The 27,512-nt window shown below is 16.6% G+C and overlaps 5 protein-coding genes across 5 annotated transcripts; 3 read left to right on the top strand and 2 right to left on the bottom strand.

The window, feature by feature from the left end:
* Window positions 1-1,640: 1,640 nt before the first annotated feature.
* Window positions 1,641-8,049, top strand: PADL01_1232100 (amino acid transporter, putative; the record flags this gene model as incomplete). The annotated part of the gene is made up of 3 exons (XM_028683286.1): window positions 1,641-1,812; window positions 2,146-7,646; window positions 7,852-8,049. The coding sequence occupies 3 exons, from the start codon at window positions 1,641-1,643 to the stop codon at window positions 8,047-8,049; spliced, it is 5,871 nt and encodes a 1,956-aa protein (XP_028539479.1).
* Window positions 8,050-9,250: 1,201 nt separating this feature from the next.
* On the top strand, window positions 9,251-12,109 carry PADL01_1232000 (conserved Plasmodium protein, unknown function; the record flags this gene model as incomplete). Its single annotated transcript, XM_028683285.1, has 1 exon — window positions 9,251-12,109. The coding sequence occupies one exon, from the start codon at window positions 9,251-9,253 to the stop codon at window positions 12,107-12,109; it is 2,859 nt and encodes a 952-aa protein (XP_028539478.1).
* A 6,959-nt stretch (window positions 12,110-19,068) lies between these two features.
* Window positions 19,069-20,214, top strand: PADL01_1231800 (conserved Plasmodium protein, unknown function; the record flags this gene model as incomplete). The annotated part of the gene is made up of 1 exon (XM_028683284.1): window positions 19,069-20,214. The coding sequence occupies one exon, from the start codon at window positions 19,069-19,071 to the stop codon at window positions 20,212-20,214; it is 1,146 nt and encodes a 381-aa protein (XP_028539477.1).
* A 738-nt stretch (window positions 20,215-20,952) lies between these two features.
* On the bottom strand, window positions 20,953-22,389 carry PADL01_1231700 (ras-related protein Rab-2; the record flags this gene model as incomplete). Its single annotated transcript, XM_028683283.1, has 7 exons — window positions 20,953-20,999; window positions 21,132-21,183; window positions 21,302-21,370; window positions 21,480-21,681; window positions 21,833-21,916; window positions 22,081-22,219; window positions 22,341-22,389. The coding sequence occupies 7 exons, from the start codon at window positions 22,387-22,389 to the stop codon at window positions 20,953-20,955; spliced, it is 642 nt and encodes a 213-aa protein (XP_028539476.1).
* Window positions 22,390-23,767: 1,378 nt separating this feature from the next.
* PADL01_1231600 (conserved Plasmodium protein, unknown function) lies at window positions 23,768-27,277 on the bottom strand (the record flags this gene model as incomplete). Its single annotated transcript, XM_028683282.1, has 8 exons — window positions 23,768-25,854; window positions 25,954-26,266; window positions 26,348-26,454; window positions 26,528-26,577; window positions 26,684-26,745; window positions 26,850-26,972; window positions 27,084-27,143; window positions 27,263-27,277. 8 exons carry the CDS (start codon window positions 27,275-27,277, stop codon window positions 23,768-23,770), a joined length of 2,817 nt encoding a protein of 938 aa, XP_028539475.1.
* Window positions 27,278-27,512: the final 235 nt, after the last annotated feature.

Raw genomic sequence — 27,512 nt, 5'->3', positions numbered from 1 at the left:
TTTTATTATAACATATATTTATCTTATGACTGAATAAAAATATTACTTTTATTACACAATATGATGTATATATATATATGAACCCACTTTTTATATTTCCTTAAATACTATAATATATATATTATATATATATATATATAATGTTATTTATATATTTAAAAAAAAAAAAAAAAACAATAAAATTCTAATATTATATAAAATTTTTAAATAACAAAACGAATTATTATTTATTATATTATATGCTGTTTAATTTCTTTTTCATTTTTTCTCTATTTCAAATCACATTATTTTTTATTGTTGAAAAATGAAAAAAAAAAAAAAAAAAATTTTGTCTTCATTAATTAATTAGAAATAAAAATAATTTAATGCTCCTCTATTTTTTTTTTTTTTTTTCCCTCCTTAGAATATTTTTTAACATACGTTTTTTTTAATATCCATAATGATATATATAAATATATATATATATATTTATTTATTTACACATTGTTTTAATATATTTGAATAAAAAATAAAGGTTAAATATAACATATATATATTTATATATATATAATTATATATATATATATATATATTTTTTTTTTTTTTTTTTTTTTTTTTTTTTTTTTTTAATACTGTATATTAAGCTAATGGTTCCCTGAAGAACTTGCGCAATTTATTTAAAATAATATAGAGCATGTGTGAAATAAATTTTTTTCCTATAAAAGAGGAAAATGTGAAGAACATTTTTTTATTAGAACATATTTGCTCCATCTTTAATTATTATATGTAACTATAAAATTATATTTGAATTAAGGAAAATTTTCAGGTTTTATTCATTTCTTTATATATTTAATTATTTCCTTTTTTTTTTTTTTTTTTTTTTTTTTTTTTAAATATAATGTAATGTTTTTATTTTAAATGTCCTTGAATATAATAATTCCTTCTTACAAAATAAAAAATAAATTAAAGAGAAGGAAGTATTAAATAAAATAATATATATAATAAACATAAATAAGAAATTAAAGATTATAAAAACATTTTTAAATATTTTTCTTTTATAAAAAATGTACTTTTTTTATGAATGTTTAACTTGTTCATTTCATAAACATTTTGTATGTTTTATATAATTATATAAAACAAGCACATATGTTACAATATATATAATATATATTAATTTCATATTTTTTTTATGTATAATTAAAACAAATGTGTAGATATTATAAAAAAAAAAAAAAAAAATCATATATATTATAAATTTTATAAATCTATAAATATGTAATCACATTATATATTTTTTCATTTTCTCTTTAATCAATAGTGTGTATATTCTTATGTAATAATTATTGCACGCACACAAAAACCTATAGAATTTGTGCTTAGAACATTTGGGAAATATATATGTATAAGTTAATATATCAACATATTAATATGTTAATATATATATATATATATATATATATTTTTTTTTTTTTTTTTTTTTTTTGAATACATCACAAGTTTTTCTATTATGTTCAGGTTGAATATTACACAAAAATTACCCTTATGCATAATGAATAACATCACATATTTTTTTAAGTGACCTTGTCATGTTTTTATGAACATTTTCTTTTTTCTTTCTTTTTTCTTTTTCTTCTTTTTTTTTTTTTTTTTTTTTTATGAAGATGAATCTAAAATGGTTATCTAACATAGGGTTTTTAAATTATAATAAAAAAAATAACAAACAAAAATTTGTAAGAAGTAGAAAAAGATTTCGTACCATAACATGGAAATACACAAAAACGATTGGACCTTTTGCTTCCTTTATATATTTATTTAATCAAAGTATTGGTTCAGGTATAATTATATAAATTATAAATATGTATATTTATTTATTTACATATAATAAATAAAAGAAAAAAAAACAATACATTTACCATTTTATAAATTTAATTTGTAAAAATAAAATAAAATAAAATAATATGTTTCAGTACAAAGTATAAATTAATCACTTGAATATATTGTTATATAAATGTTTAATACTTCAATTTACCTTTTTAAGAATTGAACCTAATATTTTAAATTATTAAGGAAACAACATGTACAAATATATACATATATATATATATATATATATATATATATTTTTTTTTTTATTCATTTGTTATTTCCTTTTTTTCGTTTCTGTAGGTCTGTTTGATATTCCAAGTTTAATAGATGAAGTAGGATGGATCCCAGTAATATTTGGGAATGTATTCGTATGTTCGGTAGCTGTTTTTTGCAGCTTAATGATTTTAAGAGCTATGACTATGATACCAAAAAACAAAAACTTTGAACAAAGAATTGAATATAGTGCAGTTATAAAATATTTTATGTCTAATGAGAAATATAAATTTGTTTCTTTTTTATATCATTTAGGAAATATATGCAACAATATTTGTGGAATATTAGTCATATCAAAAATAATTGATATATTTATTATTAAATTATGTGGATATACTATATTATTTCAAATATATCCACAAATAAAAATAACAAAATGTTCTTTGAATCTTTTAGATGCTATGTTTAATGGATATTATTATACCAGCACAGGGGGTTATGAAAGAATAATGATATCAGGTTTTACTATTGGCTATCTTATTAATGCAATTATATGTATTCATTTATCCTCAAAAGGATTGGAAGAAACCATAAATTATCAATATGTTGTTTTTATGATATTTATGAGTTCATTTTTGTATTTATCTGTTTCTTCAACAATTTATTTATTATCTCAAAATTATATGGACCCTTCACCTATTCCATCTATTAGCAACATGAATATATACCATAAATTTATATTAAATAGAACCCATTATGAAACAGATTTAATAAAAAATTATCATAGTTATAATGAACTTAATAATTTTAAAAAGAAATTACAACTACATAAAAATCCAGCCTTTCATGATTATCCAATATTGAAATGTATAACCAAACAAAAAAAAAATATATCCAATGATGATCTTCCAGATCTTTCCCATATGAAAGATTATCTTTATGAAACTAGTGAAATAAAAGAAAACATACAAAAAAAAAAAACAGAAAACATATTTAAAATGTCTATAAAAAAAAATATACATAAATATAATAATTTGAAATATATAAAAAAGTGTCCATTTTTCTACCAAATCCCTTCACGTTTATATAAAGAAAAAATATATATATTTCGTTATAGCATTTTTTATATTATTTTATCAGGTTGTTTAAATAATTTAAAAATTAAGTATTTTCATGGAAAACCTTATTTTTTTACAATATATCAAATATTCAATCAAAAAAATAATGAAAAATTGGTATGTCACAAGTATACAATTAAAGATGTCGTTGGTGGGAGCAATACAACATTTAAAGAGGAAAAAAATTATCTAGACTATCATAAAAAGGAAGAAATGAAAAAAAAAACTGAAGATAACAATAATAATAATAATAATAATAATAATAACAATAATAATAATAATAATAATAATAATAATAATAATAACAATAATAAAATATTTTTGAGAAATTTATATTATATCATAAGTAAAATTGAAGGAATAAAAACATACTGTATGGGAAAAACATTTGCAAATTTTATTGATTCTTACGGATTTGTTAGTAATATACCATCATGGGGAAATGAAATAACAGATGAAGTTAATGTTTCTAAAGCTATATGGTTAAGTAGCATTTTTACTAGTATATTTTATTTTATATTTGGCTTAATATTTTGTTTGAATAATTCCTTTCAAAAAATTAATACATCTATTTTATACATCTTTAACTTTGTTGCTGTAGCTCCTAAAGTTATTACAGGTTCAATATCGATGCGATATGATTTAATGAATCTCGATATATGTTCCGATAATTTAGCCTTTTTTTTTGGTTGTGTTGCTCCTTTTTTGTTTGCATGGATATTTTCTAATGGTTTAATATTTTCAGACACTTTTAATTATATAAGTTTAATCTGTGGTCTTTTTTGTAATTTCTTATCACCAGCATTTGCTTATATATCTGCATGTGAAAGTAATAAATATATATCAAAAAATCCTCTCAGAAAATATACTATTATTAACCGTAAAAAAACTGTTTATTCTTCAAGCTCAGATATTAGAAAAGCACTGGGAAATATAATTGTCCATTTTGATGTTAATAATGAAAATGTGAACATGGAAGAAAGTGAAAATGAAAAGGAATCAAATGGAAAGAAAAATAATGAAAAGAAATTAAATGAAAAAAAATTTAATGAAAAGAAAGCAAATGAAAAATATAAACAGTATAACAGTTCAATATCTTTAGATCATTATGCTAATTCAAAAGACTCAATAAATGATTCACGTAATGCAAGTTCTTATTTTAAATATGTAAATGGTGAGTATAGACTTAAAAGTTATTTCTCCAATGAAGATAATCAGATAAGCCAATCTTCCAAAAATTCATCAACTAATACATTATCAATATATGACAATATATATGATAATGATAAAAATTATAAAAATCATAATAATGATTTATCAGATGTAGATAAAAATATTAATTTGAATAATTATGAAGTTACGAAAACAAATATTCCTATGGATGATAATATTAATAATGAAGAAAATTTAAAAAATATGAAAAAAAAGAAAAAAAAAGGAGTCATGTTTTCAGATATAGTTGAAGAATATTGTGAAGAAAGCAATTCAAATGTAAAAAAAAAACATACAAGCAATGTTGAGGACACATATGTAAATGAAAAAGTGTTAAATGAAATAACTTTTTCAAATGAATCAAAAATAATGGATGAAGAAAATATCCAATTAGAAAACAAAAATATATCTTTACAAAATAAAAAATGGGATGATAACAGACACGATAAAAATACAAAAAAAAAATTAATGTTTTCAGATGATGTGAAAATATTTAATGACAATTCAAATAACGAAAATAAGAAAAGGATGAAAAAAAAAGGGGTAACATTTATGGATGAATTAGAAGAGGACAAAAAGTTTGAGGACCCAAAAAAAAATAACAATGAAAAAAATGATGATAATAATAAAAATAACCATAATAGCAAAAATAATGAATATAATGAGAATAAGAATAAGAATAAAGATGAACAAAGTAGTGTACTATTTTCAGATGACGTCAAAAGAGAACATAATATATATAATAGTAATAAAATATCTTTTCAAAATCAACCTGAAATAATTTACTCAAATAACATAAAAGTGATTAATGAAAATAATAATGATTTAAAAAATATAAAATTTGAAAAACTAAATGATAAGAATCAAAATGTACATTTTTTGAATGTTCCTCAAATTTTAGTTATAGAGGACAAAAAAAATGAAATGAATTACTCAGAAAATAAAGTTATTACAAAAGTTCTTAATTTGACAGAATATGAAAGGAATTTTAGTGATTCATTTGTAAATTTCAAAATGAACAGATTAGATAACTTGACAAGTCATGAAGAAGAATTTCTTAAAAAAAACAGAAGTTTTGAGAACCATGAACAAGTTTATAAAAGACAACGAGAAAAATTAAAATCACATTATAAGAATTCCATGTCAAAGGTAATAGAAAATTCAAATAAATATAATAATTTAATAAAAGATATAGAAGCTCTAAATAGTAAAGATATAAATGAAAATAATGAATGTAATAATACTACAATTGAAAAAGATAAGTTAAATATTAAAAATGATTTGGACAATCCTATTTTCACTTTTAATACAATTAATAATGATTCAAATGATAAAACATTAATTACAGAAACTTTAGATGATGAGGATAATAATAATTTGAATGATGAAAATGATAAATATAACTATTCAATTAAAAAAGATATTTTATATAATCCGAATATTGATAAACAAGATAAATATTTAATTAACATAAAAGATTCAAGTGATAAAAATGATGTATATGTAAAAACATATAATTCTTGTAAAGATTATCTAACTATAAACAATAATAATAATAATTATAATAATAATAATTATGATAATAATAATTATGATAATTATAATGATGATGATGAAAATATATGTTTATTAAATTCAAAGTATCATTCACAAATGGACTTGTATCATAAAAGAATTTTTTCTTCTTCACTAGAAGATATGTGTTCAAAAGAAATTTCAAAAAATGAAAATATGAACTCATATAATTTATCAAATTTTTTAAGGGACAAAAATAATGATACAAATAATATTTCACATTTAAATAATTTTGATAAGAAAAAATGCTCATCATGTGAAATAATACTACCACAAAAGAATGATATGATGAATCCAATGAAAGTGAATGTAATAAATATTTCTAATGAAAATATGAAAAATGATATTATTAATAATAATGATCTTAAAAAATATGAAAAAAATACATTATTTGTTAGACACAGGAAAAAATTAAAATCATCATTTCATGCAAATGGTGATATGATAATAGGAGATAATAAAGAAGCAATACATAAAGAACAAATTAACGAATTTCTAAGAAAAATAAGTAAAGAATCTATTATATATAATAATTATGATAATGTTGATCCAATTATTTTAAATACATCAAATCAAAATGACTATGAAATAAAAAAAGAAAATATCACCATAAGCGAAAATAAAAATGTTCAATCTAATATAAAATTACAAATACCAACAATTAATAATATAAGGAATACAAATGAAAAAATATATATAAATGAAAAGAATCCTTCATTGAATAATACACAATTTCCTAAAATCAGAGAAGTTACTAAACATAAAACGAATTACAAATTTGGTGACTTGTCAGATTTGGCAAATGATATAAATAAATTTGAATTAGATTATGAAACAAATAAAAATGAAAATTATTCAGGTAATATAAATAATATGAATAATATGAAAAATATAGATTTACATAAAAATGAAGATATCAATTCTGAAAATAAAGATTGTTATAATATCATTACACGAACAAATAATATACAAATAAAATCTGATGAAAATACAAAATTAAATGATAAAGAACAAAATGATATTTTAGAGGATTATTCATCAGAAGAAATTGAAAAATCTGATGTCATAAAAACAATTGAAAAAGTGTATACAAAATTGGCAAATAAAATGCATTCTGAGAATTCTGAAAATGATGTTAATAACGATGATGATATTATAGATTGTGTAGATATACGAAATTTTAAAATTATAGATAATAAAAGCCCTGTGAAATATTATTATAATTCTTTTCATAAAAGTAAAATTTTAGAAAACAAAAAATATGATCATATTTTTTCAAATAATATCATGATAGATAATAAAACAAATATGGATCACTTATGTTCTGTATTTTTATTTGGAAATCCGTTAGAAAGAAATGAAGAAGATGTAGATAAAAAAAAAAATACAAAAGATAATGATGAAAATATCAAAACAACTATAGATATGGAAAAAACTTATAAAAGTACACAAGATAAATCTGATAATATAAAAAATGAAAATAAAAAAACAATTTCTTTTAATTTATCTGAATCAGAATCAAATGAATTACCAAATCGTGCCTTTTCTAGAAATTTTACGAATTCTAATGGAATAATTAAAAAAACTATCAATGGAGGGAATAATTCAATTAATTTCAAAGGACTAACTTTAAGGAAATCGAATATAAATTCTATTACTGATCATGAATCTATAGATTATAAGGTAAAAATATTTATATATTCATGTAGTCCTATATATATATATATATATATTTATCAATTATGTTAACATGCATTGTACTTTCATTATTTATGTAATATTTGTATAAAAAAAAAAAAAAAATGTTTACAAATTTAATATAATTATCATATATCATTATTTTATTTTGTTTCTTTTTATATCGATATATATATATATTTTTTTTTAGGAATTAAACGAAATAATTGATAGTAATGATAAAGATTTAAATAAAAACATGTCAGACAAGATAGAAATAATGAAAATTAGAATTCATGTATATCCATATATTCTTCAAAAATATCATGTAGAAACAACTTATGTTCTATTAGGATGTTTAACAACTTTTTCCTTTGTTGGTATTATAACTGATTTATTATTTGGTTAAATATTAATATATGAAATCCTATTTTTTGTTATATAATTCTTTTTTTTTTATTTGTGGTTTTTTAATGTGTATTATTATTATAAATGCAAATTATTAAAGTATTTTTTTATGTAAAATATTTCATTTATATTATGTTTCTAAATTTTTTTTTTTTGTGATTACATATAATTCTCTTTACACATTATTTTTTTTCGTTTATTGAATTTTTAATTAACTTTATATATAAATTAACATATATATATATTAACTTTTATTTGATATTGTAAAGATTTAATAAAAATATTTATCTATATATATTAATTCATAGAATTTTCTTTTTTTTTTTTTCTTTTAATATTGTCTTACACAAATATTATATTATTATTACAACGTAATTTTATTTATAATAATAATATAAACATGTTCTTAAAAATAATTAATATTGAAAAGAATAATATTATATTTTATATATAATATTTCAAAAATGACTTTTTTTTTTTTATTCTTCACACATTTCCAATAAAAAATATTATTTAATTTTCCATATTAATATAAATATTTTTTTTTTTATATTTATTTTTTAACTCCAAAAAAAAAAAAAAAAAAAAAAAAAATTTTGTTCAAAGAAATAAATTTTAAGTTTGTACATGTATTATATAAAATTTTTTCGAATTTTGTAATATATAAAATTTTCTATATTGCGATGTTATAGGTACCATTGAAATATATTTTTAATTTTTTTTTTTTTAGTACATATAATATTAAGATTAATACACAAATTTAATTAAAAAAATGGAATAAAAAAATATTTTATTTTATATAATGCACATTAAAAATTCTACAAAAATGAAAAGAAAAAATTTAATACAGTCTGTTAATTGGTATATATATATATATATATATATTTTTTTTTTTTTTTTTTTTTTCAATTTATATTATAATATTTAATATATATAAATACATATTATATAATTAATTTTATAATATAATATAAAAAAAAAAAAAAAAAAAAAAAAGACAAATAGATTAAATTTGTATTGAAAATTTTTCTTTATATATTTACTTATAATAAAACATATTATATCATAAAATTGTGAATTAAAATCTTTTTCTTTCAAATAAAAAAAATATATATATTTATCATTTTTTTGTAAATACTATATATATATATATTAAATAAAAAAATATAAAAAGGACAGATAATAGAATTAAAATTTATAAAATGCAATCACAAGACAAAGAAAATTTAAAATTAAAATATAAAATATTAAGTATATCATCTAATGACAAACATCATGATGTCATGAATTTATTAAAAAATACAGGTAATGAAATTTTTAATCCATGGTTAAGCGAACAGAATTGTACATACCCTCAAGAAATTGTTTTACAAACAAAATCAGCCAAAATTAAATATTTAGAATTTTTGTGTCATGAATATTGTATAACCAAGAAAATTGAAATATTTGTATCAAATAATAATATAGATTATTCAAAAGTTGGTTTTTTTAGATTTAATGACAATTTTTCAACAAATTATTGTGCTAGAGAACTTAAATATGTTTATTTACCATGCACTATAAAATGTGCTTATATCAAATTAAAATTTTATAATCCATATCATAATTACTTAAATAAATATTCACAAATTGGATTGTATTGTCTTAATATAATTCCTGAAGAATTCCCTTCAAATGTACTTCCTGAGGCATTAACAACATCTCATAAATTAACCTCTTTAGTTAATAAAAAAAATAAAAATTATAATGATAATTTAATAAACAATAACGAAAAATTAAAAAAAAAAGAACTAAATAAATATGATTCCAATGTTAGTGATAATAATATCTCAGAAATGAATCCCACATACTCACATAACTGGGAAAATTATAGAAGATCCTATTCTTATAAACGTGATAAAAACAAAATTAATACGTTATATGAAAAATTAGAAAACAAAATAAAATGCTTTGAAAAATTAAAAGGTGAATGTGTAGTAAAGGAAGAATTCAATAAAGCAAATGAATTAAAGAAAATTGTAAATATATTCATATTTTTAAAAAATGTTATAACTTTTTTAAAGGGAAAAAAAAGCAAATATGTTAAAGAAGAAAATTATGGAAAAGCTAAAAAATTAAAAGAAAAAGAAATTAAAATTAAAATTATTATACAAAACATAGAAGAATTAAAAGTTATACATAATAGTTCAAAAAAATGGTATTATGAATGGTTAGTTTTATATTATAAAGAACTTGAATTGCATGAAAAAGAAATAAATAAAATAATGTCTAATGAAAATATAAAAAATATAAAAAAAATTTGTGGAATTGTTGACCAAGATATAGATAGAAATGATGATAGTGGTATTGACTTAAATAATATTCTTATATTCATTGGTAGCGATAATGATAAACAACGAGAAATGGGTTATGACATGGCTTATAAGCCATTTGAATTTCATGAAAAAACAAAAAAAAAAAACGTTTGGTACAATAATATAGAATCCTTATGTTTAATAATCAAACGTGGAATATCAGATAATTCTTATTATATATTTGTCAAAAGTGTTGTTATACTAGAAAAAATGTTAATTATGTTCCAACATTATTTTTTAAAAATGGACAACAATACATTTGTTGAAGATAGTACAAACGAAAAAAACGTAAAATATCTTAATTTCATAATTTCTTCACTTTTAAAACGTTTAGATGATTCTAATCTTGATATTGTAGATATTTCCATAAAAACGATAATGATGATGTTGCATAATAAATTTACCTCTTTTAAAAATGTCTTTTCCATCATTTTATCAATGCTTCTTTATTTTTTTTCAAATGATATAACATCAGAAGTAAATGAAAAAATAATTGTTAGTTTAATGAGTTTTTACTATTCTTTGATAAATAAATATTATACATCTGTAAAAGATGATATTAATTTAAAAAAAGTATTGGAAATAATATTAATGTTTCTGGAAGTTAATGTTGAAGCTATTAAGCAAACAGCATTAGACTTCTTTGTTAATATGTATAATATTGTTGAAAATAGAGATGAATTATTTGAAGAATTTTTATTAAATGTTTGTTCAGAAACTAAAAGTTTAATAATAAAACGAATAAATGAAAACGAAAAGAAAAAACCGGATGAGTTAGAAAATTTTAATGATGAAAAAAAAGAAGAAATTGGAGTGATGTTTCAAAAAAGTAACTTTCTTAAAGATAATAATGAATTTATAAAAGAAAATACGTATCTCAATAAAAGTCATTTAAAAGTTAAGGATTTTATAACATCTGAAAAAAACAACATAGACAAAAGTGAACAAATTAAGGATCTTATTAAGAATACTATAGAAAATAGGGAAAAAGAAAATTATACAATTTTAAATAAAATGGAAAAGGATATTAAATTGGTTGATATAAATTCGAAAGTTTCACTTGACGAAAAAAGTAATTCCAAAAAAAACATTACAGAAGACGTACAATATGAACATCTAAAAGCAAGTGACGGAAAAAATGAAGAAGATGAAAAACCATACCTTAATAATTCAGGATCTTCCCACAAACGTGAAGATTTAATAAATGATCAAGAAAATCAAAATATTAATATAAAAAACGAAGAAAAGGGTAGTATACAAATTGATAATACTATAAATAAAAGTGAATCAATGGAAGATTGTACCAAGTTAGATGAAAATGAAGAACCATATGTTCCTCCTTTTACATGTAAATATTGTTTTAGGACAGATGAAACATTTACTGAAATAGGTTTAGAAAAACATTGGATTAAAAATTGCCCAATGCTTTGTGCTTGTCCAAATTGCTTCCTAATTGTTGAATTAGTTGTTATTCATGATCACTTCATATCAGAATGTTCACATAGTTATATGTATACTCCATGTGAATATTGTAATAAAATTGTAAAACAAAATTTATTAGATACACATGTAATGAGTGAATGCAAAGGAAAAAAAACAGAATATCTTTCCTGTTATTATTGTTCTCTTTGTATTGAATCTTTTGAGATTGATAAATGGAGAAATCATTTTTTATCATGTTCTAAAAATCCAAGATTACTTCAATAGTAATTCTCTTATATATTATGTATATGTAATATTTTTATAATATAAATGTTATGAAATATGAATTTTTTTTTTTTTTTTTTCTTTCTTTTTCTTTTTTTATTTATTAATATACAATAGTTCATGTGGATTATAATAAAAAAAAATTTCGTCTAATATAATAAATAAAAAAATTTTTTACATCAAACTGTTATCACACTTTCATAATAGTAAATGAATACAAATTTGTCTAAAGAATATTGTATATTTTATTGTGTTCTTTTTCTGCTCGTATGGAAAAAATAATTCAACATTATGAGGTTCAAACAATATAATTATACATGGTATATGTTGGAAAATTAATATTTGGTTTTATTCAACATAATCGTATTTAAGTTTATATATTTAATATTTTAATTGTATATGTTATATATTTAAAGCTTTTTTAATACTATACTAATAATGGGTTAAATTTATAAATGGCAATTATTATATGGGGTATAGTATATAGAAAGGAATAATTTCCTTTAGTTGTGTTCCCTTAAGTGAACAAAAATTTTCCATCGTATTTAAAACATTAGATGTTTCCTTCTTTTAGAATTTTACTATGATGTTTTTCTTTACATGTTAATTGATCTTATATGTATATATAGTAAAAAATTGTATCTTAAACTTTTCATAAGCTACACATTATAATTTATTTTTTCTTTTTTTGTTCAAACAACATTAAACATTTAAAAAATATACATATAAAATAATTATTTATAAAACATTGAATATAAGGTTCTTTTTTAATTTTAATAAAAATTATATAATAATAGTAAAATTTCATACTTGAATTATGCCAAGTTACATAAAAAAAAGTAAAAAAAAAAAAAGAGGAAAGTTTTATATTTCCTGAAATAAAAATTTTCTATGGGATAATATTTTGGTACCATAGAAAGTAATATAAATTTACACATCAGACATGAATCAATGTTGATATGATATTCGTAAAAATAGGAAATATATATAATAATATAATTTTTATTATGCATAATGTACATTTATTTCATATTAAAAAACATTACATTTTCTTAGTACAATGTATTGAATCTCTTTATTCTAAAAGAATTCATAACACATAATCATAATATTTATACAATTATATATATTTCAGTTGAATTTTAAATTAAGTAAAATGACATTTTTTTTATCCACATATATATAAATTATATATGCTTATAATATTTATAATGAATAAATATATCAAAATATGTGACAAACAACTTAAGAAACAATAATTAACTTAAAAATAATAATGAAAAAAATATATTCGTTCAAGGGATATTTATATTCATTAAAAAAAATGATACACATACATAGAATAATAAATTAATTATAATAATGAAAAACATTCCAAATGTATACCCAAAATAATATTATGTATAAGACTCAGGAATATATATTATATATATATATAATAATCACATATTAATATAATATATATTTATTAATCAAATACTATATGATAATTTATAAAATAAATAAAAAAAAAAATATATATATATATATAATATATAAAATTAAATCATTATAAAATTTATTTAAAATATATTAAAATTATATATATATATATATTAATAAACAATTAAATTAATTATTAAATAAATAAAAATAATAATTAAATTAAATATTAATATAATTAAATCCATAATACACATTAATTAATGAAATATTAATATTAATATAAATAATAAATAGAAAAATATTAATACAATTTAATTATTAAATAAATAAAAATATAATTATTTTTAAATAATAAAATATTAATATAAATTAATTAATAATATATAATAAATTAATATAATTAAATTCAAAATATATATTAATTAATAAACATGAATACTAATATTAATATAAATAAAAATTAAAATAATAATATATAAATATTAATATAATTTAATTATTAAATAAATATTAATTAAAATTAAATAATAAAATATTAACTAAATAATAATATAATAAATAAATTAATTAAATATCATAAATATATTAAACAATTAATTATTATGAATTAAAAAATTAATAATAATATATAAATTAATTAAATAAAATAAATTATTTAAATAATTAAAACAATAATTATATATAATTAAATTAATTATATATTTAGTAAATGAAATTATTTTAATAATTAAATTAATAATTTATTGCTATTAACAATAAAAATAAATATAAAATAAATATATAATTATATTAATTAAATATATAATAATTAAATTAATTAAATAAATAATAAATAAATTAATTAAATATATAATAAATAAATTAATTAAATAAATAATAAATTAATTAATTAAATATATAATTAATTTAAATAAATAAATAATTAATTAATTAATTTAATGAAATAAATATATAATTAATTTAAATAAATAAATAATTAATTAAATTAAATTAAATTAATATATCATTGATTTAAATAAATACATAATTAAATTAAATAAATTAAATTAATAATATAATAAAATAATAATTAAATTAATAATATAATATATATAAAATAATAATAAATATTAAACAATTAATAAAATATATATAATTAATATTAATAAATAATAATAATATATATTAAAATAATTATGAAAAAATAAATTAATTAATTTAAAATAATATATAAACATATATAATATATATATATATATATATATATATATATAATATTAATAAGTATTTTATATTTAATTTAATTATACAATTAAATTATTTTATTTTATATTTAATTATTTTAATTAATATATATTATTTATTTAAAAAATATATATATATATATATTAATATTTATTTATTTAATTAATTATTTTATTTGTCTAATTTATATTTTAATTTAAAATAAATATATTTTATATAATTAATTATAAATAAAAAATAATAAACATTACTATACAAATATAAATTTATTTATTACTATATATTTAATTAAATAAAAATATAAAATTATATATTATTTTAATTGATATTTTAAATTAATTATTAATATATATATAATTATAAAATAAATTATTATTTTTATTTAATTATTAATGTTATAATATAATATTTATATTAATTTTTTAATATTTAATTATTATTAAATGTATTTAATTTAATAGTGAACTTAATTTAGTTAATTATTATTTTTTTTAATTAATATATATAATATAATAAATGTAATAAAATAAATTAATAATTTATTATTAAATATATATATTTAAATTAATTAATAATTATATATATTAAATTATTTTTTATTTTATAGTGTGTATTTAAATAAATTAAATAATTTAATTTATAATTATTATAATTATTTATTTAAAATTATTAATATATTTAAAATTGTTTAATATTAATTTATTTTTTATTAATTATAATATATATTAATTTAATTATTATTTATTTTTAATTAATTATAATATATATTAATTTAATTATTATTTATTTTTAATTAATTATAATATATATTAATTTAATTATTATTTATTTTTAATTAATTATAATTATATATTAATTTATAATTATTATTTATTTTAAATTAATTAAATAATAAATTAATTAATATATTTTATTTCTTTATTTTAATTAATATCAATATTTTTTATTTTAAATTAAATAATATTTATTATAATTTAATTAATATATTATACAATAGTAAATATTATTTTAATTTTAAATTAAATAATAATTATTTTAATTTAATTAATATATATATATAATAATAAATATTTATATTTATTTTAAATTAAATTATTTATTTCATTATAAATAAAATAAATATTTTATATTTAATTAATAATCATTTTGTGTGTATTATTTTAAAATATATTTTATTAAATATATAATTAAACATAAACAATTAATTTGAATTATTTTTTATATATTTTTAAATAAATAATTTATAAATAATAAAGTATTCATATTTTAGTTAATATAAATATTTAAATATCATATTTTTTATTATATTTTTTACGAAATATTTGATATTGTCCTAGAAAATATACCAAAAAAAAATTATTAAGATTTATTTCTTTTTTCTTGTGAAATAAATATAAATATGAAAATATTATATAAAAAGGTATATTTTGAATTGAAATAAATTCATATAATTAGAATATTGTTTATGTGTTATACCTTCCCTTCATTATTTATACAGTTAATATGTGTATGTTTCTTGTACTGCTAATGTTTATATAATATATACAAATATATTTATCAGTAATATTAAAACAGTTCGTTTTCTATATAAATAATATAATTCATTATATATATAATATTTGTCTTTTTATAGTTAAGGTATAGGATTTTATTAATATTATATATATTAAGGTCATATAAGAAAAATTATTATTGTATAAAAAGATAAAAAAATATTATAACATAATATGTGGTCAATTATTATTATTGCTTTCTTATAAATTTCAAGATATCTTCATTATATTATTAAAACCCCTTAACCCTATAAAATACGTGATTTTATAAAATTTACTAAGTATTTTATTCTTCAGAAATATATATAATCAAATTTCAATTATATAATTAAATATACTTAAGTACCTTTTATATTTATATACATTTAAAAATGAGAAAAAAAAATAACATTTGTATTATTTTCCTTAAGTAATAATTTATTATATTGTGTCCCTTTTTTTTTTCAATTTTTTGTTATTCCTATATAGAAAGTGTGTAAATTACCTTTTCGTAATACCCAATTACATATTATATAAAATTTAATCTAAAATATTCATACAAAATATGGACTATATTTTTTTTAAATAATATTAAAATATATATTTATACATAATTTTATGAATTTTCTTAGCAAAATTAATATAGAATTTTCATAATAATTTATTTGATGTTACAAAAGAAGTCAAATAATTAGTAACCATATAGAATATATATTTAAAAATGTTTTTTTCTCTTATGTAGACTTATTATTTGTATAGTTACCACCATGGAAATGTTTTTATGGTTTATATATGATATTTTATTTTATTCACATAGATCAATAACAAAATTAAAAAATAAAAAGATATATTAAAAAATATATAGAAAAGAACTTCTTGTTTTTAATGGTGTAATAATTTATATAATGATAATTCCAATCTATTTTATTATAATTTTACATTTAAATAATAAAGAATATATAACTTTTTTAACTTTTAAAAATGTACAAATACAACCTTATGTTTACCACAATTGGAGATAAATTTGGGTTCTTTATTTTACATTTTTAAATATCGAAAAGAGTAATTATCAAAAATTTATAGTACATCTTATTCTTGCTTTTTATCCAATAATCTGGTACACAATAATAATTCATGATTCACGTGTATAACATTTTTAACATGCATATAAGTTAATTATAATTACACTAATAATAAGTTTGATATTTCGTTTTACATTGATATAGTAAATAAAATGAAATAAAAATAAATACACAAGAACAAGTGTAAAATTCAATTTTAAAAATTTATATAGATATAACAAAATTGATACAATTTTTTAAAACATTGAAATATATCTTAATACCGTGAAATTAATTATAGATTACTCAAAATGAACGAAACTTATTATTTTTTTTTATTTTATTAAATTTATTTATAAGTTTATTTTGAACTTCAAATTTATAATTTCTTATTCAATATTATATTATATTATAGGTTTTCATATTTTTAGAACGGAAAGTTTTTCTATTTATAAAAAAAAAATAATAAAAATATAATGATTTTATTTTTTCCCAAAAAAAAAAAAATTAACATTTTATTATATAGAACTCTTTTTTTTTTTTTTTTTCATATTAATTCTCTTAATATGGATATTGCATGTAGAATATGAACAACATATATATATTTATATATATACATATACTTAAGCTTTCTCCAAAATATAAAAATTAATTTATTAAATTGTGCTTATGAATATAAATGTGTAATGGATGCAATAAGGATATTATTAAAAAAATTATTTTTTAAAATCATCAACTAGCTAAAAAAAAAGTGGTGAGGGAAAAATTGTTAGAACAATATTTTTCTAATAATATATAACATATTTATCTCTATATATATATATATTAAAGTTCCTATTTTTCAAAAAAGTTTCCACAATTTAAATTTTATTGTGTTCATTCTATATTTTAATATTATAGATCCTATATAATATTCATTTCATTGTTCTTAAGGTTTAAATAAGGTATTATAAAATTTATACACATATATATAATATTTTTTTTTTTCATTTGCACACAATATGTAAAAAAATATATTTTTATATTACTTATATAATTACACATTTTTTTTATAAACTAAAAAACCATTTTCATTATTCTAAATAAAAATTAAAATTTTTTTATATTCTTAAAATTTTTAATTTTCCTTCATTTAGTGTATACTTTTCTCTCTCTTTTTTTTTTTTTTTCTTTTTATTATTTGGATCTATAAAATTATACCTTATAAGTAACTAGCTTTTTTTTTTTTTTTTTTTTTTCCATAGCTGTTTTCAAAATTTTCCACATAAAAATGTAAAAAAATATATGATTACATGTATATAATATTATTATAAATATATATATATATATAATGTAATGAATATATATATTTTATAAAATAAAATTTGTCTTAAAATTGTTAATTTTATAACATATAATGGATTTAATATGCATATGATATAATATATATATTTAAGATATAAACTTTAAATTTTATTTTATTTAAAAAAAAAAAAATAATAAATATAATAATCCATGTTTCTATAAAGTTTTATTTATTAAGATATCATTACATGCTTACTTTTAAATAACCAATTTGTTGCATTTAATCAATATATTATGCATATCTTTATTACATAAATATTAATGTTTTGTAACGTTTTAAATCTTTATTAAAGAAAAGAAAATATATAATATAGAATTATGATAAAAAAAATAAGGGGAAAATTTTAAAATTTCATAAAATTACATAATAAAAATGCCATGGAAAAAATATTCAAGGGTTTTATATAAAACGATGGGAAGAACAGGACTAAAAAAAATACTTGTGAAATATAGAAGAACAAAAAAAAATGTCAAATTACTTTTTAACTTTGTTTATAGAAACTACTACTTTAATAAGATTTTAAGGAAATCAATAAAAAACTTTATTAATTTATATGTTCAATATATATATAATGCTTTGGTAAATTTTTATCATAAGTATTGTAATGCTAGTAATATAAAATTATATATTTATCAAATATTCTTTAATAATAAAATTGAAAATAGAAGGAAATTAAAGAAAAAAAATCAAATTAAGGAAGCAAATTATGAAGATGTGAATAACCAGAACAGCAAAAAAAATAAAAAATTAATAAAAAGTAATACATGTAAATCTATAGAAGATTTATGTAGGAGTAAACCAAATGATCATTATATTATTACTTTGTATAATGGAACTCATTTACAGAGTGATCATATGAACTCTTTAGTTTCGAAAAATAAAACATTTAAATGTAAATCAAACGATAGTACAACACAATCAAGCGATTATAGCAGGAATTATGAGAATAATGATGAAATGAATAGTAGTTCATATTTAGAAAATGAAATATTATCTTTTGAAACACTAGAATATGACGAAGATGAAGCAGATGAGATTATAAAAAATTGTTATCTATATAATGGTTATGTAGATGCAAGTACTTATAAAAATTCTGACGAATATAAATTTTTAAAGGATCATATAAAAGCTGAAAAAAATAGTTATGTAAACATAGATATTGATATGTCATCACAATGTTATGATGAACAGTTTGAAAATGATTATGAAAAGGAACAAATAGATCAAAGTGATAAGGAAAATAAAAATATATTAAGGAAAAGAAAGAAACCTAAACAAAAAAGAATATATGAAATATATAATTCAGAAATAACAAATAAAGAAAATATGTATTACGAAAATTATTTAAATGAAAATTATACATCTTCTTATAATTACACTAGCGAAGATAGCAATGATTACAGTTGTAGTACAATTACTGATAATGAATTGGAAGATAATTTTATTATAGGTTTGTATGGAAATAATTTTGGATGCAATTTTAATAGTGATAGTTGTGATAATAGTGAAATTTCATAAAATTAAAATATAATTATAAATAATATTATTAATGGAAAAACAAAGCATATAATAATAATATAATTATTAAAAAAATGATTGGTATAATAAACACATAATACCATAATTTTTTTTTTTTTTTTTTGTTTTGTTTTTGTTTCACCCTTTTTCCTATTTTTATTTTTAATTCATACAATTCATTCCTACACAAAGAAGCATGTCTATATATTATTAATCTATATAATATATATATATATATATTTTTTTTCACAAAAAATATTTTATTTTTCTTTAGTTTCTTAAAAGTAAAAAGGTTACACCATTTTGCTTATTTTACTTTTTAAAGTTTTATATTTCTTAGTTATATTTATGAATATAAAAAAGATTAAAAAAAAAAAAAAAAAAAGTTTATATTATTGTTTATAACTTTCATTTTACTTTTTTTTTTTTCTTTTATTAAATTTTAATAAATAAAATTTAAATAATTTGAAGATGAAAAATAAGAAAAAATTTTATATAGTAATATAAAAATGAACAAATTATTATACAGACACTAAAAAAGAGAAAAAAAGCAAGAACAATAAATAATTTAAATCATGTAAAAATTTCATTAAAATGGAATTTAAAAAATTTTTTTCAATGTCATTTTTAATGTTTTATGAAAAATATTTAATTATAAAGATAATTATATGAAAATACTGTAAAAAAGCATGCCACTAATAATAATTAAAAAAAAATATATATATATATATATAATTATTAACAACAGCTAAATCCTGATCTTGATTCTGGCATAGAAGGTATATCTAAAGGGGAAAATATATATATATATATATATATATAAAATATAAACATTTTAAATAAAAATACATATTAAATTTTCTATAATGTAAAAATATACAAAACATTTATTATATACTAAGCTATGCACATTTTACCTAATTTCACTCTTGAGTATTGGCTATTTGGTCCATATTTAATACCATAAGACTACAAAAAAATAAATATATATATATATATATATATAATTTAATATTTATAGCACACATTTTATTTGGTAAGAATATATAAATATGTACACAATTTTTTTTTTATCTTTAATAATTACTTCATTGCTTAGATCATAAACATCTTCTAAGATATTATCATATATTTTTCTTGCAGTATATAAAAATGCCTAAAAAAAGATAATAATAAAAATAAGATATTAATGTTATGATTGTATTTATAATATATATAATAATATAAATACATAAAATTAAAATAAATATAAAACAATTTCGTACTTCTTCAACATTTTTGGCTGTTTTTGCAGATGTTTCCAAAAATATTAATCCATTTTGTCTAGCAAATTGTGCACCTTCTTCTGCTGATACTTCTCTTCTTTCTAAATCACATTTATTTCCTACTAAAATAATAGCCATATGTGGATTTGAATTTTGTCTGACTTCATCTAACCATCTATTCAAATGATTAAATGTTTCTCTTCTATAAAAAAAAAAAAAAATATATATATATATATATATATATTAAATTAAAAAAGGATAATATTCATTATATACTTAAAATTGGCTATAGAACATATATACTATATATATATTTATATATTTTGTGTTATAATTTATAATGTTTTATATACCGAGTAATATCATAAACTAATAAGGCTCCTGCTGCTCCACGATAATATGACCTTGTTATAGATCTAAATGATTCTTGACCAGCACTATATAAAACAATAAAAATAAAAATAAATAAATAAATAAATAAATAATATATTTTATATATCATATTATATTCATAACCAATTTAAATTCAATATAAATAATATAAAAAAAAAAAACACATTCTTTTTCTTTTTTTATAATGAATATGTATTTATTTGCATACGTGTCCCATATTTGAAGTTTTATTTGTTTATTATCTAAATTAATTAATCGTGCTCCAAATTCCACACCTATTGTTAAATCATGATCTGCTCTAAATCTTTTATCTGTAAATTGTAATAAAAGACAACTCTTCCCAACCCCTTTAAAAAGAAAAGGAAAAAAATTATTATTATTATTATTATTATATATAAGGATTTATATATTCAATCATAATATCTTTCACATCATATATATATATATATATATAATATTTTTATTTACCTGTATCACCAATTATTATATATTTAAACAAATATTCATAAGGAGACATTTTTTTTTTTTCTTAAAAATTTTTTTTTTTTTTTTTTTTTATTATTATTATTATGATTTAAACTTTAAAAACAAATTATTATCATTGGTTATATGTAACTGTTCGTTAATTATTATATTCAAAAATATTAAAAACAAAATAATTTATATATTTTTAAATTACACGATTTAACAATAAATATTAAAATATAATTTCTGACCTACTCTATATGTAATTATTTTTTGTTCTGCTTTCATTATATGTTGATTTTCAAAATGATTTACACATATATATATCGTAAAAAACATATATAATTTTATAAATATAGATAAATATTTTTTTTTCCTTTTACTTTATTTTGTTCATATAATAAATATATATACTTTTGACTTTTTTGTATTTTATATACATGTATTTATATTAAATATATATATAATATATATATAATACAAATTTTTAAAAGAATGAAAAATTATACTATTTTATATTATATTATTATATATATATATGTTTATATATAATATATATTTTTGTATCTTTTTTTAAAATATTTATTTCTTTCCTTATCCCTTTTTTCCTTCAATTGTAATTATTTCATAAATTAATATAAGAAATCATCTGAATTGTACTAACAATTTTTTTTAAATATATAAATATAAAATTTAAAAAAAACAAAAAGAAAAAAAAAAAAAAAAAAAAAAAAAATTGAATATTTTTACATGCAAAACAATGTTATATATTATTATATATATAATATAAATTTTTATTATTTTATATATATATAAATTATAAATAATTTCATTTTAATTTTTAGTATTATTTCTTAATTATATTTTTTATATAAATAACATTATATTTTATAATATTTATATAATATATTATATATATATATAATATATAAATTCTAAGGAAAATGCTAAAAATAAATAGTACAATATATAAAAATTTTCACGCTATTAAATATATATGGCATATAAGAGAAATATGAAGGTATATATTTTATATACATTACATATATTTTTTTTTTGAATTACTATCTTTAAAAAAAAATATTTTTTTTTTCAATGTGTAATTTAAAAAAAAAAAAAATAATAAAAAAAATAAAAAAAAATATAAAAAAAAAAATAAATAAAAATAAAAATATGTAATCATTATAATTCGCATATTTTCTTTTATATATTGAATATATATATTATACATATATATATATTATATATATATATATATACATATTTATATATATTATTATATATATTTTGTAGATTTAGAAAAATATATATATATTATATATATATATATATGTATTGTTATTTTTTTATTTTTTTTATTTTGAATCTTTAAATATATATATATTTATATATATTTTTTATTTATAACATTCTATTTAACATGTAATATTTTATTTTTTTATATATCTTGATAATCTATATGAACGTGTGCATGACAAATTTTCATTATGTGGAATAATATTTTCATTAGATAAATTACATAACTGTTTAATTTCTTTAATTGAAGAAGTGCATATATGTTCATTTACCTTTTTATAACATTTATTGTTAATAATATTAGTTTGTTTGTTTTTCTTATTGAATAGCTTTATATTTTTTTTTTTATTAATAATAATATTATCTATATGTTGATGTTTATAATAATTATTCATCAAACCTGTTGTTTTTATAATATTCTTTCTACTATTATTTCTTTTATTATAATTAATAATTCCTTTCTTTTCTTTATAAGTATTAATTTTATAAGAATAATTTCTTTTTAAGTTTTTTTTTAAAATATTATCTTTTTGTGTCTCAATTATATTTGCTTTTTGTTTTCTTCCTTTTGTGTTACTATTTAATGTATTTGTCTTTGTTATTTTTTTTAGAATATTTTTATTATTAATTTCCTTTTTTTCAATAACACTTTTGTTTCTCCTTTTATCGATCCTAATTTTATCTTTATAATTAACCATTTTAACAATTTTATTTTTTGAACAATTCAAAATGGGTTCTTCCACATTTTTTTCAGAAATATTCTTTTTATTATTATTTAGATCATCGTCTATATGTATTTGTATTTTATTATCATTAGGTATATTATTAAGAATATTTGTGTCTTCTTCATTATTATTTGTACTATATGAATCTTTAACATTACCTTGTTCTTGAGTTTCATTTACATTTATAATATTATTATTAATGTCATCATTGTTGTTGTTGATGATGGTTTGTTTGCATAAGCATCTATTTATATTTATATTCATATTGTTATAAAATTCTTCTTGCATATCACATGTATTGGAAGCTGTACTAATAATATTATAATTTGGATTTGAAGATATTGTGTTATCATGTTCTTTCAAACAATTCCTTTTAGTGATATCATCTATCCTTATTATAGATTCATAATTAATTAATTTTTGTTCAGACAAATGTTCATTTTTATTTTGATTGTCCACATTTTTTTCATATAAAAAATTTATATCCAAATTATTATTGTTTTTCATATTTCTTACTTTTTTAGTTACATTCATTTTTGCTTCTTTATTTCCTTCGTTTCGTGATCTTTTTTTTTTCTCCTTATCGTTCAAGTTTAATAAAACATTCATAGTATTTTTATTTTTATTTTTATTGTCCTTATTATTATTATTATTTTTATTATTTGAGTTTGGATGTATATTACTATTATCTGACCCTTTAACATTTTTAATATGTTCATGATTATTATAACTACTGCCGCAATTATAAATATTATGAAAATTATTATTATTATTATTATTATTGTTACTCTTAGTACTATTATTATCATTAATATTACTACTAGTAGTAGTATTCATGTTCTCATCATTGTTATCCTGCTTATTCATTTCATCATTATTTATACTATTATTTATTATTAGCAAATTTTCTTTCCCTATAATTGTTTTTTCTTTTCTAGGTTTGCTTTTATTTGTTGTTAAACTAATAAATAATTGATCTTCATGCCTAAGAATGTTATAATCATTTATATTTATTAATATATGCTTATTTTCATCTATCTTGATTTTTTCTTTTCTTTTTCGTTTTTTTTTCTCTTCCACAATGACATTCTCAATATTTTGTTCAATTACAAGATTGTTCATATTTTTTGCATCAACAACAACATTATCTTTTTTTTCTACACTTTTTATGTGTACTTGATCTTCTTCATTTATTTTATCATTCCTATTTTTATTTTCTTCACTTATATATACCTTCTGTTCTTCTGTAATATTTTTAGACAAAATATTTTCATTGCTTGTTTCTACTATATTTTTTTCCTGACTTGCACACATTTTTTTTTCTTCACACTGTTTATTTTGGCTAGTCATCGTTTCATTAATGGCTAGCTCACAATCCACAATTTCTTCACAATGAAGATTAGTTTTTTCTTCTAATTTTACATTTTTTAATTGGTTTAAATATTCACTTAATGTGATATGATTTAAATCTTTACTACAATGAGGCATATGATACTCTAAAAAGGGGAAGTGTAAAAGTATACAATATTATACATACATATATATATATTTATTTATTTATAGGGATATCTATAAATTTCATGTTTTTAATATACCCTTTTCAATTATTCTAGAATAATTTTCTGATAAGGAATTTATATTTAATAAAAATTTTTCAATAACATTTTCTTTAATTATATTTTCATCAGTTGACATTACTTGTTCAGGAAAAAAAAATAAAAACAGTTCTTTTAATTCGTCCAGTGTTAATAAATTCATTATTGATACAAATTCTATTTCAAGTTTAATTAAATTATAATCTTTTGTAATATTTTTTTCAACGACATTTTCTTTTTCTATAGTTATTTGTTTTTCCGCGTTAAAATTGTTTATAAAATTTAATCGATCGTCTGAAGTTCTTTCGTTAATCTTTTGAAAAAAAAAAAAAAAATATAAACATAAATATATAAATATATACATATATATGTTATAACTATTATGTATGTGAACCTTTAATTCATCTATGACACTATTTTTTAAACCATGATTAAAGGTAACCATGTGAAATAATACACTACTTTTTTTTTTAAAAAGTTGTCTATCTCTACAATATATGCCTTAAAAAAAAAATATATATATATATAAATAAATATATATGTGTGTGTTTTATTTATTTATTTATTTATTTACATTGAAAGCCTAATTTTTTCTTGTCCTTTTTATTCAGAACATTTATAAACCTTAATAATAAAAAGGTAATAAAAAATATACGCATTATTTTTTATTTACATATGAAAAATTTTATTTGTAACATGTTGTTATATTATGTGTATATCTTCAATATACCTCAATCCGCTTATTATATCAGTTTCCCAAGTATAAGACACATTAAATGATTGATTTTTTTCCTATATTAATATAAAATTAAATATTTTAATTTTTTTTTTATAACATTATATATATTATTAATAAGACTATTTATTTATTTTACAACTTATTAATATTATTTTACATTTGGATGGACATTTTTTTTTTCTTTATCTTGTATTTCGTTTTTTGATACATCCTCATTGTTTTTTAAAGTTGATTCTTTTATTAAATCTTTTAAAAAAAACTTAGTTATTCCATTATTTTCCTAAGAACAAGAGATATTAATAGATACAAAATTATCATAAAAGTATTCATAGGAAGGTGGACACATAAATAAATAAATAAATATATATATATATATATATATATTTTTTACTTTGACACATTCTGTAGTTCTTTGCCTATAGCATATTCCCTTTGAATTGCTTATAGGAAACTGAATTATAATAAAAAATAATCAAAATTGATAAGTATAATATATATAATATATATATATATATATATATATATATATTTATTTATATTTATTCTTATAATTCTTTATCAATTTATTACTTGACAAATGCTCATTTTTTTTGTATTAGAAACAATTTAATAAGAAATGAATAACAATAAAGTACATTTAAAGAAATATATCATATATAAAAGATATATAAAATTATTTAAAATACTTATTGGAAAAAAAAAATATATATATATATTTTTTTTTTGTCCACAACATAAATACATATATCAATATTATTTAATATATATTTTTTTTCATTTATAAAAAGAATAATAACAAAAAACAAAATATGAAGTTATG

This window comes from Plasmodium sp. gorilla clade G2 (assembly GCF_900097015.1).
Source record: "Plasmodium sp. gorilla clade G2 genome assembly, chromosome: 12".
NCBI lineage: Eukaryota > Apicomplexa > Aconoidasida > Haemosporida > Plasmodiidae > Plasmodium > Plasmodium adleri (nom. inval.).
The sequence above is the reverse complement of the archived record's forward strand: the minus strand, read 5'-3'. Positions and strand labels throughout refer to the sequence as shown.